At 55.2% G+C, this 16,972-nt stretch overlaps 4 protein-coding genes across 5 annotated transcripts; 3 read left to right on the forward strand and 1 right to left on the reverse strand.

Moving 5' to 3' along the window:
- The first annotated feature begins 827 nt into the window (after positions 1-827).
- Positions 828-1,807, forward strand: LOC130248465 (histone H5). Its single transcript, XM_056482241.1, has one exon. It carries the CDS (start codon positions 1,075-1,077, stop codon positions 1,639-1,641), a length of 567 nt encoding a protein of 188 aa, XP_056338216.1. The 5' UTR covers positions 828-1,074; the 3' UTR covers positions 1,642-1,807.
- A 2,361-nt stretch (positions 1,808-4,168) lies between these two features.
- On the forward strand, positions 4,169-8,927 carry GCAT (glycine C-acetyltransferase). The gene is made up of 9 exons (XM_056482242.1): positions 4,169-4,388; positions 4,480-4,610; positions 5,217-5,318; positions 5,826-5,972; positions 6,257-6,411; positions 6,924-7,006; positions 7,384-7,555; positions 7,956-8,077; positions 8,425-8,927. Exons 1-9 carry the CDS (start codon positions 4,187-4,189, stop codon positions 8,574-8,576), a joined length of 1,266 nt encoding a protein of 421 aa, XP_056338217.1. The 5' UTR covers positions 4,169-4,186; the 3' UTR covers positions 8,577-8,927.
- Positions 8,928-11,149: 2,222 nt separating this feature from the next.
- On the reverse strand, positions 11,150-12,674 carry LOC130248469 (uncharacterized). Its single transcript, XM_056482245.1, has one exon. The coding sequence runs from the start codon at positions 12,672-12,674 to the stop codon at positions 11,457-11,459; it is 1,218 nt and encodes a 405-aa protein (XP_056338220.1). The 3' UTR covers positions 11,150-11,456.
- GALR3 (galanin receptor 3) lies at positions 11,510-16,733 on the forward strand. 2 transcript variants are annotated; one of them, XM_056482244.1, is made up of 3 exons: positions 11,510-11,574; positions 14,620-14,990; positions 15,571-16,733. In XM_056482244.1, the coding sequence occupies exons 2-3, from the start codon at positions 14,641-14,643 to the stop codon at positions 16,466-16,468; spliced, it is 1,248 nt and encodes a 415-aa protein (XP_056338219.1). In that variant the 5' UTR covers positions 11,510-11,574; positions 14,620-14,640; the 3' UTR covers positions 16,469-16,733. The 2 variants fall into 2 exon arrangements, with proteins under 2 accessions (XP_056338219.1, XP_056338218.1); XM_056482243.1 differs by lacking the exon at positions 11,510-11,574 and adding an exon at positions 12,541-13,408.
- The last annotated feature ends 239 nt before the right edge of the window (positions 16,734-16,972 follow it).

Raw genomic sequence — 16,972 nt, forward strand, 5'->3', positions numbered from 1 at the left:
ATTTTAATGTTATACTGAAGCACTGGGAGGTTTGATTCACCTCTGAGCCCAGCATGGCATGTTGGTGGGCACCAGGTGGCTGCACCCGCATGTTTTTAAAAAATAAGGGCAAAACATCATCCAAATCCTGCAGGCAAGATGATAATAGTGGCTATATTTAATCTCCCAGGAACAGCCGACCGCTCACCCGGCGGGGAAAGGATGGCTCGTTGCCACCAAGTCCCTGCTCTGTCCCCTCACTAAGAGTGGTGTGTGTCTCCCAAAACAAGAGGACAGCCCGGTATTTGTGACCCCTCGCCGTTCACTTGCAAGGGCTGAGCTGTGTTCCTAAAGGGAGAATCAGCACTTGGCCATGGGGTATTGCTGCTGAGCTGACTAGTGCCCAGTGCTCCCCTTTTTCTCCTTGGTGCTGTGCCCACTGTCTTCTCTAGTGTCCCTTCTTGCCCCCTTCATATCTTCCACAGTGTCTTTCCTTGTCCCCTGATATTTTCCCAGCATTTCTCCTTGTGTTGCCCCTCTGACCTGTGTCTTCCCTAAGTGTCTTCTGCACCTCTTGATGTAGCTCTGAATGTCTCTCTCATGCCCATCCCTATCTTACCAGTGTCCCCAATGTCTCCCTGTGTCCTTTTTAGTCCCTACACAATATCCTTCCAAATGGATATCCTTCCTTGTACCTAAGTTGCCCCACTACATGTCCCTTACAAGCCCTCGCTCTTAATTGTCCCCCGGTGATCCCACCATGCGTTTCCCCCAAATACAGTTATTTATCCCAGGCTGTCCCCCGCAGCGTCGCTCCCTGTCGCTGCGGGCGGGTCGGGTCAGGGCGTGGCAGGGGACACGCGGGGACACGGGTGGCGCAGTCCTCCCCGCGGTCCGCGCCGCGGCTTTAAAGGCAGCCCCGCGGCGGGCGCGGCCGCAGAGGCAGCGGCGGGGGCACCGGCGGCGGAGCGGCACCGGCTCTGCTGCGGCTTCACCCACCCTCCGCTCCCTTCCCAGCCTCTCCCCGCCCCGGCGCGGGGGTCCCAGGCCGGGCGGGCCACGCTTCCAGCCGCGAGGGCATCGCGGGACGAAGCCATGAGCGACAGCCCGATCCCACTGCCACCGGCTCCGGCCACCAAGCCCAAGCGGGCGCGGTCGGCGCGGCGGCCAGCAGCCCACCCCGCGTACTCGGACATGGTCACGGCAGCCATCCGGGCCGACAAGAGCCGCGGCGGCTCGTCCCGGCAGTCCATCCAGAAGTACGTGAAGAGCCACTACAAGGTGGGCCAGAACGCCGACGTGCAGATCAGGCTGGCCATCCGGCGCCTGCTGGCCGCCGGAGTCCTCAAGCAGGCCAAAGGAGTTGGTGCCTCCGGCTCTTTCCGCCTAGCCAAGGCCAGCAAGGCCAAGAGGTCTCCTTCCAGGAAGAGGAAGAAGGCAGCCAGGAGGTCCACTTCGCCCCGCAAGAAGTCTAGGTCCAGGAGATCCAAGTCGCCGGCCAAGAAGCCCAAGTCTGCCGCCAGGAAGGCCAGGAAGAAGTCAAGGAGCCCAAAGAAAGCCAAGAAGCCAAAGACTGTTAAGGCCAAGTCCAGACCCAAGAAGGCAAAGAGGTCAAAGTCCAGAGCCAAGTCCGGTGCCCGGAAATCGCCCAAGAAGAAGTGAGAAGACTAGAGGCGTTTCGGTACTCTCCCCATTGGTTCTGTAAATAGCTGTTGCCTTTATTTTTACTCCTCTCTACTGCATTCTATAAAGAATTACTCTAGTCTGGAATTGAAATAGCTAAAACAAGGCAGTTGATGAATGAAAAAAAAACAATTTTGAAGTGTTACTGGTCTGGGTTTTTATTCTGATGTCTCAGAAATTTATTTTGTGTGTGTGTGTTGGTTCGTTAATGCTTGTTTGTGTGTTGGGAGTGATGGTGACTCTGTGTGTCTGTTGGGGTCGTGCAGGATTTCAATTCCTGGTCCCGCTCCAACTCCTGGGGGGTTACGTGTTTGCTGGGGCTGGGTAAAAACACTGATGGGGAAGCTGGAACGTATGGCTGCAAAGGGCCTGGCCTTCCCTGGGGGAGGAAAGAGGGTCTCTGTTCCCTCATCCACTGCTGCAGATCCCCACCGTGGGGATGAGGTGAGGAATGTTGGGCTGCTGGGTGTGAGGTCCAGCTGGTGCTGGAGATAACTGGGGCTGCCTACCTGCCTGTGGAGCTGGCACAGCACAGCTGGGTGGTGGCAGGGATGGGACAGAGGAGCTGGAGCGGGGCCAGAGTCTGTCCACATTGGCTTTCAAGGAGTTGAAGGTGTCCATGAAGCGGGATCACCGTGGGGAGGAAGGACAAACACAGCCATAAGCAGCTTTGCTCCCCAGGGAGGAACATCCTGAGGCAGTGGACAGCTCTGTAGGCTGGGGTGGGCAGCCAGGGCAGGGCGAGGCAGAACTGCTGGGCTCAGCCTTGCTGTGACCCGGGGTCTCTGGCTTTGTGCCCAGTGGGGGCTGGCACGACTCCAGGGCCTGCCTGGCCCCTGCCAGAGCCCCTCCCTGGGCTGGGATAAGCGATCCTGACAGCCAGGGCTGGCTGGGATATGCGATCCTGACAGCCAGGGCTGGCAGGGAGCCCTGTGGGCTGGCCTCACTGCTCAGCAGGGTCTGAGCCTCAGGCAAGGGCTGCCTAATCCCTCCTGGCTAGAGATAGATAAACTTCTTGATTATCAGGCTCCCCAGCCACCTGGGCCAGGAGCTCCAAAATCCCAGGGCCTCTGGGTGCCCAGTGCCTTTGGACTTGCTGTGCCTAAATCTCATAAACCCAGGGTCTTTACACTGTCTGATGCCTCCTTCAGCTTGTTCTTCCTAAATCACTTGGGCAAATGGTGCCTGAGTCCTTCAGCCATTCAGGATTCCAAATTCAGTACTTCAGGGTACTGAAATCCTTGGCCTGGATGCATCTAATCCCTGTGGGCTCCTGTTCCTAAAATCCTTGGATCAAAGGGTCCCTAGAGTGAAGACCCTGAACACCTTTCAAGAGCCTGGTACCTAATTCCCCTGGAATGAGTGGTCTAAACCAGTCTGACCACAGAATTCCCTAGTCAGCTGTAGCAGGGGAAGGAGATACCTAATCCAGATGGAACAGGCTGCGCAGAAAAGTTATGGATGCCCTATCCCAAAAAATAGTCCAGTTGAGTTTTGATGGGGGTCTGACAAACCTGGTCTAGTGGAAGCTGCCTCAGTCCATGACAGGGAGCTTGGAGCTAGATGATTTTTAAGGTCCCTTCCAACCCAAACCATTCTATAATTCTATGACCCTTTGTGTCCAAAGCCATTGAGCCTATACTTTACAAACACATTTGGACAAAGGTGCTCAAATCCCTTGGGTCTGGGTACTCTAATTCTCACCTGGTAAATCCTAAACCTCTCTGTCCAATGGGTTATTGGTCACCTCAGCTGCATGCACCCACATACTACAGATCATTATCCCCAGTGATGGACACCTATGAACCACCTAGCTGCAAGGATCCAAGTCACCTGTGCTGAGGATCCCAAATCCCTAGGTAGAGGCACCTAATGCTCCTGGGCTTGTTGATCCTTGAGATCCGTGATGCCCTGCTGCTATGAAATCCCTCAGACCCTAGTACATGACCTGTTGATCTCGGTGGGACCTCCAAATGTGTAAGGGTTAGAAAGGACACAGTAACATGGCACTCTCTTGCATGGTGCAAGAAAGAACAAGAAAGAGCAGTTTATTGAAGGAAACCATGGCTTTAAGTAGGACACTCCGTGAAAAACAAAATACAGACAGAGAAAGAAACACCTTTTGTCCCAGGCTTTCTCACAGATCCAGCAGGCGTTTATCTTTTGTTATAATTCTTTCTCTTATGTTTACAGTAGAGAAAAAGCCTCTAGCTTGAGAAAAATCCTAGCTGAGCCTGAGAATGCTAGACTGGAAAAATCCTTTAAGATTCTCCATGGGCCTGTAATGGCCACATGACCCCTTTAGGACTACAGTTCCTAAATCACTCAGACTCCTGGCATCACATAAGGGACAGATCCTCTCCTCCAAAAAGGATGACGAACGCCTCCTAGAGAAGCCGCCCGAGCGCTCCCAGCCGCTGGAGCTCCGCCTGCGGGGGGGAGGTGCCCCGGCAGCCGACGGGCATTGGCCAGCAATTAACCCGTGGTTAATTAGCGGCGCTGGGGGGCGGGGCGGAGCGCCGGGATGTGGCGGGCGGCGGCGGTGCGGGCGGTGCGGGGCGGCGGGGCCGGCGCCCCCCGGGCCGCGTCGGGAGCGGCGGCGGCGCAGCTGCGGCGGCGGCTGGAGAGCGAGCTGGAGGATATCCGAGGCGCCGGCACCTGGAAGAGCGAGCGTGTCATCGCCTCCCGGCAGGGTCCCCACCTCCGCCTGGCGGGCGGCGGCGCCGGTGCGTGCGGGGGGCCGCCGGTGCCTTCCTTCCCCCGGTGCCTTCCTTCCCCCGCTGCCATGCCCCTGCTTCTCTTTCTCTGTGCCCGCAGGGATCATCAACTTCTGCGCCAATAACTACCTGGGGCTCTCCAGCCACCCCGAGGTGATCCGCGCCGCTGTGGAGGCCCTGGAGAAGTTCGGCGCTGGGCTCAGCTCCGTGCGGTTTATCTGCGGTACCCAGGTACCGGGCAGCATCCCTGTCCCTGAGGGTCTTTGGCGGGGTGTCCACGGAGACTCAGCTCTCGGTACTCCTGCTCGACATGCGTGCACAGTGCTGAGTTACACGTGGCGTGGTGAGAAAAGGAGAGGGACTGCCAAGTCCCCACTAGCCAAGCATCTGGGAATATGCCAATTTAAACCATTACAACACCTGAGAGCAAAGAAACTGAACACCCCTCTGATTTCGGAAAATTGGATGTCTTTTTCGCTCTCTTGCGGGTCACAATTACAGTGAACCTGACTTGAAGTGGCTCCATCAGACCCAGCCCAATTTATCCCTGCTGGAGCCTTTTTTGAGTCCTGCCTGGTTAAGTGCAAAGAACAAGCAGAGCTTCTCTCTTATGCATGGGGAGCTTGGAGTTTCCCTGCTGAGCTTTTGGCATCTGAACCCATAATCATACTTTAGGGCTGCATTTTCTGACCACAAGTAACTTATCCCACGCACACACACCTTTTCTGGATAGAACCTGGCTGTCTCCTCCCCTTTCAAGTCAGCATTTAACAGCAGTGGGGCAAGCAAGAACTTGTGCTGCTCCATTGTTGACTCCTGCTCCTCTCTTCTCTTTAGAGCATACACAAGGACCTGGAGGAGAAAATCGCACGTTTTCACCAGCGGGAAGATGCCATTCTCTATGCCAGCTGCTTTGATGCCAACGCTGGGATCTTTGAGGTTCATAAGGCTTCCCTTGTGTTGTGCATGGAGGAGGGAGGTGACAGCAGTGTGGCTGCTGTGCCTTCCAGAGGCTCTGCTGTGACAAAAGTGGGCAGTGACTGGTGGTGAAGAGCCCTGACTTGGGGCCCTTGCACCAGGGAAGCCATGCAGAGGCATTTGACCACCCTCACCTCTGCTGTCTCCAGCCAGCTCCAGCTCTTGGGGAGGGCTCCAATTTCTGCAGGGGTCTTATACTCCCCCTTAAAGTGTAGGTGAGGGAAAGGGGTGCTCTTACATGCATGTTAGGAAAGGGGGAGGGAGGTTTTGAGCTCAGAAGCTACAAGCAAGAGCCTGGCACAAAGAAATCAGGGGATAAAGTGACTAGGAAGGAAATATAAAGTTTAGCACTGCCAGGAGAGACGTGGCAGCTGGAATCAATCTCAGCCTCGCTCTCTGTACTGAGGGAGGCTGGGAGGTCTTGGTGAGGTGGAGCAAAGGATGATCCTTTCTGTTTGGCATGGCCAGGCCCTGCTGACCCCAGAGGATGCAGTGCTGTCAGATGAGCTGAACCATGCTTCCATCATCGATGGGATCCGCCTGTGCAAGGCCAACAAGTACCGCTACAAGCACATGGACATGCAGGACCTGGAGGCCAAGCTGAAGGAAGCTCAGGTATGGAGGTCTGCTCCCACCCCAGCACCAGGGCACTCACCTAGCTGTGCTGCCTGTGCAGTAGCCAGTCCTGGAGGGTGAGCTCTGCCTTCTCCCATGCAATAAGCACTGTTTTTGCTGACAGGCATGTGTAGGCAAGGTGGCAAAGCAGCTGGCTGTGCTGCAAATCCCCCTCATCTCAGTTAGGTACATCCTCTCTGTACAAGGGTTTGAGTGCATCCCTTTGCCAGCCCCTCTCCTCAGGGTGACATCCTCACCCCTGGGTGCCTCTTTCCCTCCAACAGAAGCATCGACTGCGGCTGGTGGCCACTGATGGTGCCTTCTCCATGGATGGTGACATTGCACCCCTGAGGGAAATCTGCCAGCTGGCCCAGAAGTACGATGCCCTGGTCTTCATTGATGAGTGCCATGCCACGGGATTCCTGGGACCCAACGGGCGGTAAGGGACTGCTTCAGCCCCATGTCTTCCTCCTCCCCTGGCTCATTCTGAAGCAAGGACAAACGTGCTGATGGCCCATGTGTTTTTGTGTGGGGACTCCTTGAAGGCTTTGCACCTCATCTTTGGATTGAAAGGAGATACTTTAGCAGTGATCTATCCCCAGGTGACAGCTGCTTCTCAGTGTGTCACAGATGGTGTGACCATCTCATCTGGGCACCACCTCTCCTGGCAGGTGCTTTGTTTGGACTATTAAACTTCTGTGTGGGAAGTTTGAGTGCTTTTCTGTCTCTAAGGGATGAAGAACCCATGCTCTTACTTTGTGAGGTCCCAGCTTAGGCTTTTGCAGGAGAGGAAGGTCAGCACTTGGGAACTATCTCAAGGGGCTATTCCTCCTTGTCTAGAAGGAAGGATGCCAGGGACCTGGATGACAGTGCTTGTTTTCCTTGAGGTATCCAGCAGCTTCCCTGGTGCATGCTGGCATAGCTGATAATGTGACGTTCCTTTTTCTACAGGGGTACTGATGAGCTCCTGGGAGTGATGGACAAAGTCACCATCGTCAATTCTACCCTGGGAAAAGCTCTTGGAGGAGCTGCAGGTGAAGGCATTTTCTTGTCCAGGATCCTGCATGCCCTGATGAGCTCTATAGCATCAGTCTTGTGTTTCCTTCCTCTGCCTAATGATAGAGTAACAATTGCATGATAACCTTTTCCATGGTGGCATGAGGCTTGGTTTGGGATGTTGCTGCAGGATTAAGGGAGATCCTGTCATGTGCTCCTTACACTGTCATCTTTCAAAGGCATATGCCTTTGGGGTCGAGGTGGAGACCCTTGGTCAAAAGCATCAGCTGTGATTTTTAGACCTAGTTTGTACCTAAGTTCCTGCTATAGGTGCCAGGTTGGCTATATCAAAAAGCCTCACTCTGAACAGGTCACCTTGGGGTGCCTTATCCAGTTCTCTCTCCTCTGTCTGCAGGTGGGTACACAACAGGTCCCAAACCCCTCATCGATCTGCTCCGCCAGCGCTCCCGCCCGTACCTCTTCTCCAACAGCTTGCCCCCTGCTGTGGTGGGCTGTGCATCCAAGGCCCTGGACCTGCTCATGGAGAGCAATGCCATTGCACAGTCTATGGCTGCCAAAACCCAACGGTGAGGGGCCATATTGGGGTGGAAGCAGGGCCAGCTTTGTTAGGCGTGAGCTGTGTGTGATTTATTCACCCCCCTTTTCCCGGTGATAGCTGTGAGGACAGTTTGCAAGTCAGGGCTCAGGGGAAGCTGCAGGATATGCCTGTGTCATCCAGATGTCACATCTGGATGCTTTGTGAGCTGGGGTACATTGTCCACTCAAGGATCTGCAGCCCCATTATGCTTAGCAGGACATGACAGGAGGTCACTCCAAGAGGAGAGATCTCTTCCCTGCACAGAAGATGAACAATGGAGCAAACCTTACCCAGTTCTCAGTGGCCAGGGCTCCCAGGGGACAGGCAGGCAGTGTCTCCAAGGACGGTGCTGTTGATATTTTTACTCATCCTGTTGCTCCCTTCACCAGGTTCAGAAGTAAGATGACAGCAGCTGGCTTCACCATCTCAGGGAAAGACCACCCCATCTGTCCAGTCATGCTGGGGGATGCTCGGCTGGCGTCAGTGATGGCAGAGGACATGCTCAACAGAGGTGATCTAGGGAGAGAGCTTAGTATGCAGACACATTCCCCTCCTTCAGTGGGTGTTCCTGCATGAAATCCAGTACTCCTCCAGCTGCAGATGGTCTCATGTCTCCCCCAGATATTGCTGGCTGCACCTTCTTTCTTTGTCAGGGAGGGGATTTACATTAATGCTCTTGTTCTGCTATATTGGACTCCATCCTCACTGCTGGCCCTTAACCTCATTTCCATACTTGGGAGCAAACTTAAAAACCCTGAAACCTGGAAGTGGTTTACTGGGACGAGAGCCTTTCTATCACCCAGTCCACCTCAGCCTGCCTCCCTCCCAGCCAGCTGACTCTGCCTGTTTCCTCCCCAGGCATTTATGTCATTGGCTTCAGCTACCCCGTGGTGCCCAAGGGGAAGGCGCGCATCCGGGTGCAGATCTCGGCCGTGCACAGCGACGAGGACATCGACCGCTGCGTGGAGGCTTTCACCGAGGTGGGGCGCAAGCACGGAGCACTGTCCTGAGGGGCCAGCAGACACCTCCTCAGCACCATCCCTGCCCACTACCAAGTGCCTCTGATGGGGAAAAAGGCTTGAGCAGCACGCTGCCGAAAGCAGGACGGTTCCTCAGGGCATCCCAGCCTGCATCACGAGTCAGCCAGCTGGTAGCACTGGCAACCAGCACTTCAAAGTGTCATTAAAGGTTCCTGCAGTGCAGAGGATATTTGTCTGCCTCCTATTTCCTCATCCAGGAGCTGCACCCCATCCCCTTGTGCACTCTGCTATGTCTTCCCTGAAGCCTCAGTCCAGATGCTGAAGTGCTGCAGTTCCTGCTGTCTCCTGCTGATGGAAATACAGCCTTGCTGATGTGCCTGAGGTTGCCTGCTTCTTTGCTGTCCTGTGGGTCCAGCAGCATCACCCTGGCAGATCTGACTGCTCTGAGGCAGGATTTTTCCCAAGCTCTTTGCAACCTGTGCCACCAGCAGCTGGTTAGGGAAAGAGGACGTGGGCCAGCCAAAGCTCCAGTGCTCCTTTCTCTCCTTCCCACTCTCAGGTGTTAGATGTCAGGCTTATTGCTGTAAGGCATTGCCAATTGCTTCAGTGGTCCCAAACCTCCCTGGGAAAGACATCTTGCCCCAGAGAGGCCATCAGGCAGCAGGCAAGCTGAGGTGGCAGAGGCCAGCAGCATGGTGAGAGGGTCTGCACCTGACTGAGGCCAAGGCTGGGGCAGAGCAGGTGACAGAAAGCTTTAATTTTCTTCCATGTGGCAGGAATCTCTGGGTTTGTTCCTCCAAGCTGTGCTCATGCAGTATTTCAGCACTCAAAAAGGCACGAGTGGGACCTGGGCATCTCTTAGGATTGCTATGTTTGCATCAGTTTTGTTACAGATCAGAAACTGTGTGTCCTGCCAGCTGCCCAAGTGCTGAATGAGTAGCTGCACCCAGGGACTGATTCTAGCTGAAGTGGAGTGTGCTGTGCCTGGGTGCTGGAGCACTGGATCACATCAGCAAAGACCTGCTCTGAAGTCATTATGTGTTGTCAGACAGTCAGGGAGCAAAATACAAGGCAGTAATATCTGACCTGAGCCAGAGCAACTGCAGAAGAATTGTAGGACTTTATGTAGGATTGTAGGACTTTATGAGGATGCAAAGGACAGGGGAGAAGTGTGTCCTGTAGGTTCAATAGGACTGCAACAAACCCTGTTAGAACAGCTGTAGTGTAACTGTGTGCTGATTTTGTTTAATTTTCCATCCCCACAGGCCCTGAGCTCAGCCTGCTGATAAACTATGATATGGAGTTCCCTTTCTGTGGCACCAGGTCCTCACAGTGCTGCAAACCCTTTTCAATAAGGCAGTGTTTTGGCATGGGGAATGTAGTGGGGAAGGCAGTGAGGTTGCTCTCAGGCCCCTTGTGCAACCTGGAAGAGATGAAATTTCAGCCAGATGGGCTCAGGTATAGGGAGGTTGAGACCCTAAACTGAATCACTGCTGGTTTGAGCCCAATGCATGTGCACTCCTTGCTTCCTCTGCCTGCATACTTCCATTGCACACCTGTACCACCCTCCCTCACATTCCTTTCCTGCTGGTCCCCAGCCCTCTCCCCCTCTCTCTTGTCCTTCTCCAGGCATCCCTGCTGATGCCTCTGCTCCACTCAGGGCAGACAATCCAAGCAGTTTAACCCTGCTCCAGCTTTCAAGTCCTTCTCATTGGCAGAGCAGCCCTACAGCTGTCTCTCTGCTCAGCTGCAGGCCAGAGCAGCAAGAGCAGCTTCCCTCCTGATGCTCACTATTGTTTTTGCATGCACATGTGGGCTCGCCCTTCTGCTCCTCTCCTCACCAGAGGCACTGACCTCCCTTTCACCTCTGTATCTCTCAGATCCCTCAGCAGCCAGCTCCCTGAACCCTCCCTTGTTTCAAGGCCATGCTCAGCAGCAGACTCTGGAGCTGTCTGGGGAACAGACTGTGGAGTGCTGGAATCCTAGGAAGGCAGGAGGGTCAGATGGTGGCACACTGGTGATGAATAATGCCATACTCATTGACCTGTAGGCATCATGGTGACATCGAATTGAGGCAAATCCTCCTGCTCTCTATTGCTTCAAGGCCTTCCAGCCTAGGTCTGATCTACAGCTCTAGGCAGCTTTTAGCCCAGAAAGCAGAGGATGTTTTGCTGAGTAGAATGTTGAGGCAGATGCCACTTTTTGAAGATGCATTTCCCACCCCGGGCTCCCTGATGGACCCAATACCTATGCAGCTCCTATGCAGGCAGTCCTGAATCTGGAGCTGTCACCCTCTGCACTATGGTATAAGGTGGAGGATCCACATATTTCCCCCATTTTACCTCCAAGCAGGGGACTATCCCATCCCATTTTAATACACACCTAGCCCCAAAAATGCTTCCAATCCTGGGTCATGGCCCACCTCCCCACTTCTTCTGCCCTCACTAGGCTGCATTGTTGCAGTCCCAAACTACCCCACTGCCCACTGATTTCCTCCAGCCCCTCTCCACATCGCTGTTTCCACCCCAGCAGTGACCCACCTCTATCCTGCTGGAATTCCCTTGCTCTGGCTCCCTGCCTGCAACCCCATCCAGGCAGGCAGAGATGCTGGCAGTGGCTGGTGCAGATGGGGTCTGAACCTGCCCTTCAGTGCCATAATTTTTCCATCCCTCTTCTTTTGCTGGAGATAAAAGCTGCACAAGGGCAGTGCTCACAGCACTGATGGGTGAAGGGTGAAGCAGCTGCACCCCTCACCCAGGAGTTTCGGCGAGACAGAGCAACAACCACAGCCATCCCCACGTCCTTCCTGGAGGTTTATTTCTGTCCAGGGGATTTTCCCCCCAGCTCCCAGGGCGAGTCCAGGCAGACACTCAGACCTTTTGGCCGCAAGGACAGGCAGCGGGCGGCCCCTCAGCGGCAGGAGCACTTGCAGGCGGCCACCACGGGGTAGGGGATGTGCCGCCAGGTGCAGTTGGCGGGCCCGGGCAGCGGCGGGGCCCAGCAGTGCCAGGCCAGCAGCTGGATGCGGGTGAGCTGCGCGGGCCGGCAGGCCATGCCGGGCGGCCAGGAGCAGCCGGGGCCGCCGCTCTCGCACGAGGTGTGGCGCACCCAGCGCGGCCAGAACACGGGCCCCAGGTCCACCCAGGCCGAGGTGAGGCGGCAGGCGGCCCGCTCCACCAGCCACTGCCGCAGGCGGCGGGCCGGGGCCCCCGCCAGCTCGGCGGGCAGCTGCAGCCCCTCCGCCTCCCGCCACAGCTTGCGGTGATAGCGCCCGGCGCCCTCGGCCAGCGCCCGGCTCAGGGACTCCAGGCTCCCCTCAGGGCCGCTCCCGTTGCGGCCGCGCGGCTCCTCGGTCGCCATCCAGAAGGGGTCGAAGGCCGCGCCCAGGAGCCGGCGCAGCCGCCCGGGCCGCAGGTGGCGGGGCTTGGGGGCGTAGCGGTAATCCTCGGGGGACAGCGACAGGCTGTAGGGCCGCACCGGGGCCGAGGGCTGGCCGCGCAGCAGGTGGGCTGTGGGGTCGGCGGGGCCGGACGGCGGCGGAGGCTCCAGAGGCGGCGGCGGGCCCGGGGTGCCCGGCGGTGGGAGCAGGCAGAGGAGCAGCAGGAGGAGGCAGCCGCGGTGTGGTCCCTCCATGGCGAGCAGCGCTGTGGCAGGCTGTGCCCGGCTCGCACGCTGCCGCATCCCCTGGGTTATCACCGCGTCCCGAGCGTGGCCTTCCCCTTTTCCCTGCTTACAGCGGCTGATAGGGAGCTGGCGGGGACACCTCGCTCCTTCCCACCAGAGCCTCTTGGTCCCTCCTGCCAGTGAGCCACTGGGGATCATTTGGGGCTGCTGTGAAGGGGAAGGGACCACCGCCTCCTTTCCACATCCTGCTCCATCACTGCGAGAGGTACCCACAACCTTCCTTTCAAATCCAACGGCCTTTAAGTCTTGTTGAGGAAGGATCACCAAGCTGCACTCGGTGCACCTGGAAGTCCTCAGGGCACAGGTCCTGTCACCAGGATGGACGTAGCAGCAGAGTGGCAGGGCAGGAGGGCTGCGTGGGTCACTGTCCTCTCCTGGCACGTCAGCCAAGTCCCCATGTGTCCCAGGCAGCTGTGATGGAACTAGACCTCTGGAGGTGGCCATCCTGGAGGTCTTGTCCTCCCTCCCATACTGCAGTACTGGTGGGGTGGAGACCTGGACTGGATGGAATCCAAAACCTGCCTTCTTCTATTTCCCTAGGTCAGACATTGTGGGAGAGGCTCAATCTGCTCAGTGCTACTAACAATTGATTAATAACACCTAGTGACAGCTCATCCTCTAGAGGGTTTAGGACCCTATATTTGAGGGACAGGGCAGGGACCAGGTTCACAGTGGTGGGATGTTTACATTCCCAGAGGTGTTGGACAACGTGTCCTGAACACACATCATCGAGAGGTGGCCACTGTGGTCCAAGGGACCCTTTCCCCCTCCATCCTCCCTTTGCTACCAGAGAGTAGTGAGCTTTTTCTCTGCCACCCCCTTCTCAGCAGGAGGAGCAGGGAGCAGCAGAGCCTGCAGGAAAACTGGGCAGAGAGGAGTTAACTTCAAACCCAACCTCAGGGAGAGGGAAAAAAAAAAAAAACAACAGAGAACTATGGATCAGCAGCAAGAGCAGAGGGAGGGAAAAGGGGGAGTCGGAGAGAGAGGAGAAGAGCTCCGGAAGGAGAGAGAGCAGAGCTGGTGGCGGGCGGGGGTAGGCAGCGGAGCACCAGGCAGGAGTGACTGAGCTGCCCAGACAAACTCTTCTGTGGTCTGCATCCTCCCACTACCACTGCGTGGGCTGGACTGGAGGTCTCCTCCTGAGCAAGTGGCAAAGCTGCAGGCCCTTCCTCAAAAAGGTGAGTGCTGGCTTTCAAAGCTGAAAGATGGTCTCAGGCTCCCTGGGCAGAGACACCCTGGTGCATTGTGCATGCCCAGAAGGAGACCAGGCTCCTCAGCTTCAGTGAGGAGATCCCATGGGGCCAGATGGATAAGCTGGATGAGCTGGAGGGTAGCTATTAGTAGGACAGAGGGGACCAAAGACACAGAGAGGCAGGGGGAGTCTCTTGGTGTGATACACAAAGAAGCTGGGAAGCAGAAGTGGCATGAGCTGAGGGATGGGGGAGCACGGAGTTAAGGAGCTTGCATGACCCAAAAACAAGTTAATTGCTTGTCAACGGTAGCTAGATAACAGTGTCTTTCCTTCTCTGTTTTTGCTCAGAGAAGGACAATTTGTTCTAATGATAGCACAACAAGGGGAAGGCTTATTCGGGGATAGGCTGTTGGTGTTCACTGTCTGAGCACAGTGTTACTCAGGGCTGGAGGAAGTTTTGCAGCAAATCACAATGTGTGAGCTGTGATAATAACAGGCTCCTTCACAGTGATCATTGTGTTGTATTTCAGGTGGCTGCAGGGTCTCTTCCCCATCATCACCTACCTGCCACCGTTCACCCTTGACCACCTCTCAGCATCAGAAAAAGATGCATTTAATTGCCTCTTCTCTGTGGAGTCTAACTACTGCACAGGGTGCAAGGAGCAGCCAGCTTCAGGGTGGAGGTGGTCCCATCTTAAGGAGTGCCCTTGGCATGGGAATGTGTTGGGGTGCTGCTGTGGGGGGTGATCCAGGCATCAGGTCCCTGCTGCCAGAGGTGGCACAGCCCTGGGCTGAGTGTGCTGGGACCATTGCAGCCCATGGTAGCCTCCTACCCCATGGCCCTGTGGAACACTAGCCAGGGTTTAGACTTGCCAAAGCTAGGGGTTTAGCAGCTTTGGGAATGAATGTAGGTGAGGCCAGGTGGAAGGGCAGGGAAGATCCTTTGGGGTGCTGGGAGCACAGGAGATGTTCTGATGGCAATGTAAATCTGGGCAGGATAAAGAGGATCCAGCTCTGCTCAAGCCAAGTAGATGTGGGTTGAGTGACCACAACAGCATTCTTGCCAGTAATGTCATGAGGATCTTGGTGGCATCATTTAGGCAGCTGTTTGGGATTGGCATCTCTGGGAGAAATGTGAGTGTCAAAGTCTCTGGGGTCAAGCACTTTGGGGCCTGTTATCACTTTTTCCAAATGCAGGTCCCTGCAATCTGAAGGAAGATGCCAGGGGGATTGAACATCTCTTCTGACAGCCCAGAGCTACGTGCAGCAGGGATTATTGTGCCCATCATCTTCTCCCTCATCTTCCTTGTGGGTACTGTGGGAAATGGGCTGGTGCTGGCTGTGCTGCTGTGGAATGGCCAAGTCAAGTACTCCACCACCAACCTCTTCATCCTCAACCTGGCTGTGGCTGACCTGTGCTTCATCATCTGCTGTGTCCCTTTCCAGGCCACTATTTACACCCTGGATGGGTGGCTCTTTGGGGCCTTTGCCTGCAAGGCTGTGCATTTCCTCATCTACCTCACCATGTATGCCAGCAGCTTTACCCTGGCTGCTGTCTCTGTTGACAGGTAAGTGTCTCCTTCTCTTTGAGTTCTGCAGCTCAGGGACACTGTGTTTGCCACTCTTGAGCTAAGGGTGGGAGAAAACCATGACTTACCCTGTTGGGTGTCCTGTAAGAAGCAGGTTGGGTCTCCCCAGAGGTAGGGCCAGAAGAGCCAGTCTCCCCAGCTCCCTATGCCCTCCCCCTCTACCAAGCCAAGCTCTCAGCCTAATTACTCAGTGCTCACCTGGGAAGGAGGGGAGTCCACCATGCATAAGCAAGAACAGCAAAACTCCCAGGGCAGCAACACAACTCAGAAGAAACAGGATAGTCCTGCTCCTATCCTTCTCTTTCCTGGTTCAAGAGATACACTGCTTGCTTTTCTGACCTAGCACAGCAGAGTGGATGATAGAGATCCCAGACCCACTGTTGGAATGACCCCGATATTTTTGCAAATTCACTGTTACCCTCACTCCCAGAAGGTTTGGGAGGGAAGAGATGGGTGGCTGCATGGGAAGGGCTACACAAATGGCAGCTGCACAGGGCAGGAGAAGTGCCTCATCTCACCCATGCTGTGTTTTGTCTCTCCTCTTTCCCCTCCTTGCCAGGTACTTGGCCATTCGCTATCCACTGAAGTCCCGGGATCTCCGCACGTCCCGAAATGCAGGAGTGGCCATTGTGGTAATCTGGTCGCTGTCCCTGCTCTTTGCAGGGCCTTACCTCAGTTACTACCAGATAATCCATTACCACGGTGTGCCCATCTGTGTCCCCATCTGGGAGGACCAGCGCCGAAAGGTTCTGGACATCATCACGTTTGTATTCGGATACCTGCTGCCCGTGACCGTGGTGAGCCTGGCGTACACTAGGACCATCAAGTTCCTGTGGACTTCGGTAGACCCCATAGAAAGGATCTCAGAGTCTCGGAAAGCCAAGAGTAAGGTCACCAAGATGATTGTCACAGTGGCCATCCTGTTCTGCCTCTGCTGGCTGCCCCACCACCTGGTCATCCTGTGCTTCTGGTTTGGCCACTTTCCCTTCAACCGGGCCACTTATGCTTTCCGCCTGGCTTCCCACTGCCTTTCCTACACCAACTCCTGCCTCAACCCCATTGTCTACGCCCTCATCTCCAAGCATTTCCGCAAGCGTTTCAAGCAGGCCTTCACCTGCCTCTTCTTCCAGAACAAAATCAGGAAAAAGAAGAAGAGGAGAGTTGGAAGGAAAGTCCATATGGTCAATGTGGAAAGAGGTTTTGCCAACAGGATGGGAGATTTCAATGGAGGCAACACTGAGGTGACCCAAGTCCCAGAGGAGAAGACCAGGAAGAGAGACCATGAAGGTGCCAGTCGAGCCAGAGCATGGACTCGGCAGGTACAAGATGCCGTGGTCTCTGTTGAGAAGGAGCTGCTGGAGGAGGAAGTTTTGGCAAAAGCTGGCCATTCCCTAGATGTGACCCTTTTAAGAGGAGCTGTTGGACAGGACCAAGAAGAAGCCCTAGAAAAGGGCTAGGGAGTCAAGAAAACAGTATCCATTTGCATCACATTTTCTGACCACATCACAGTGGTTTTGCTTTCCTCCAGAATCATCATGCCTGCACCTTATTCCCACTGAGATGGTTTTGTTGGCAGTGGGAGATGAACTCGCTCATTCAGACCCAGTAAACTGAGTTCAAGTCCCCCAGAACTCTTCAAACACCTCCTCCACAATCCTGTAGCCATGTCTGAGACCTGCCATCATCCCAGCTCAATATTCACAGTAAAGTTTAAGTGACTGCAACAGCCCTGCTTTTCTTTATTTATGTATGGCATTTTATTAGTGCTGCGTGGATCCTGAATATGTGACCCTTTGTGTGAGGTAGATCTGCACCTATAATTTCTTAAGAGAAGGTGAAAGATGGGAAGCTCAGGAAAAAGTGTTTAGGGAAAGCTGTGACATTGTGGGACACCCAGACTTCCACACTGAAGCTGGGAAACAATTACAGGTTGCCATGGTACTTGTAGATGTCCTGAGCTC

Source organism: Oenanthe melanoleuca, chromosome 1A (assembly GCF_029582105.1).
Source record: "Oenanthe melanoleuca isolate GR-GAL-2019-014 chromosome 1A, OMel1.0, whole genome shotgun sequence".
Taxonomy (NCBI): Eukaryota; Metazoa; Chordata; class Aves; order Passeriformes; family Muscicapidae; genus Oenanthe; species Oenanthe melanoleuca.

Bases quoted from the DNA above. Each gene is read 5' to 3' on its own strand.
- LOC130248465 (XM_056482241.1), top strand. From the start codon at position 1,075: ATGAGCGACAGCCCGATCCCACTGCCACCGGCTCCGGCCACCAAGCCC.
- GCAT (XM_056482242.1), top strand. From the start codon at position 4,187: ATGTGGCGGGCGGCGGCGGTGCGGGCGGTGCGGGGCGGCGGGGCCGGC. The intron at 4,611-5,216 runs GTACCGGGCAGC...TCTTCTCTTTAG, and splicing joins GGTTTATCTGCGGTACCCAG to AGCATACACAAGGACCTGGA. The intron at 5,973-6,256 runs GTATGGAGGTCT...TCCCTCCAACAG, and splicing joins CCAAGCTGAAGGAAGCTCAG to AAGCATCGACTGCGGCTGGT.
- LOC130248469 (XM_056482245.1), bottom strand. From the start codon at position 12,674: ATGGCCACCTCCAGAGGTCTAGTTCCATCACAGCTGCCTGGGACACAT.
- GALR3 (XM_056482244.1), top strand. From the start codon at position 14,641: ATGCCAGGGGGATTGAACATCTCTTCTGACAGCCCAGAGCTACGTGCA. The intron at 14,991-15,570 runs GTAAGTGTCTCC...CCTCCTTGCCAG, and splicing joins GCTGCTGTCTCTGTTGACAG to GTACTTGGCCATTCGCTATC.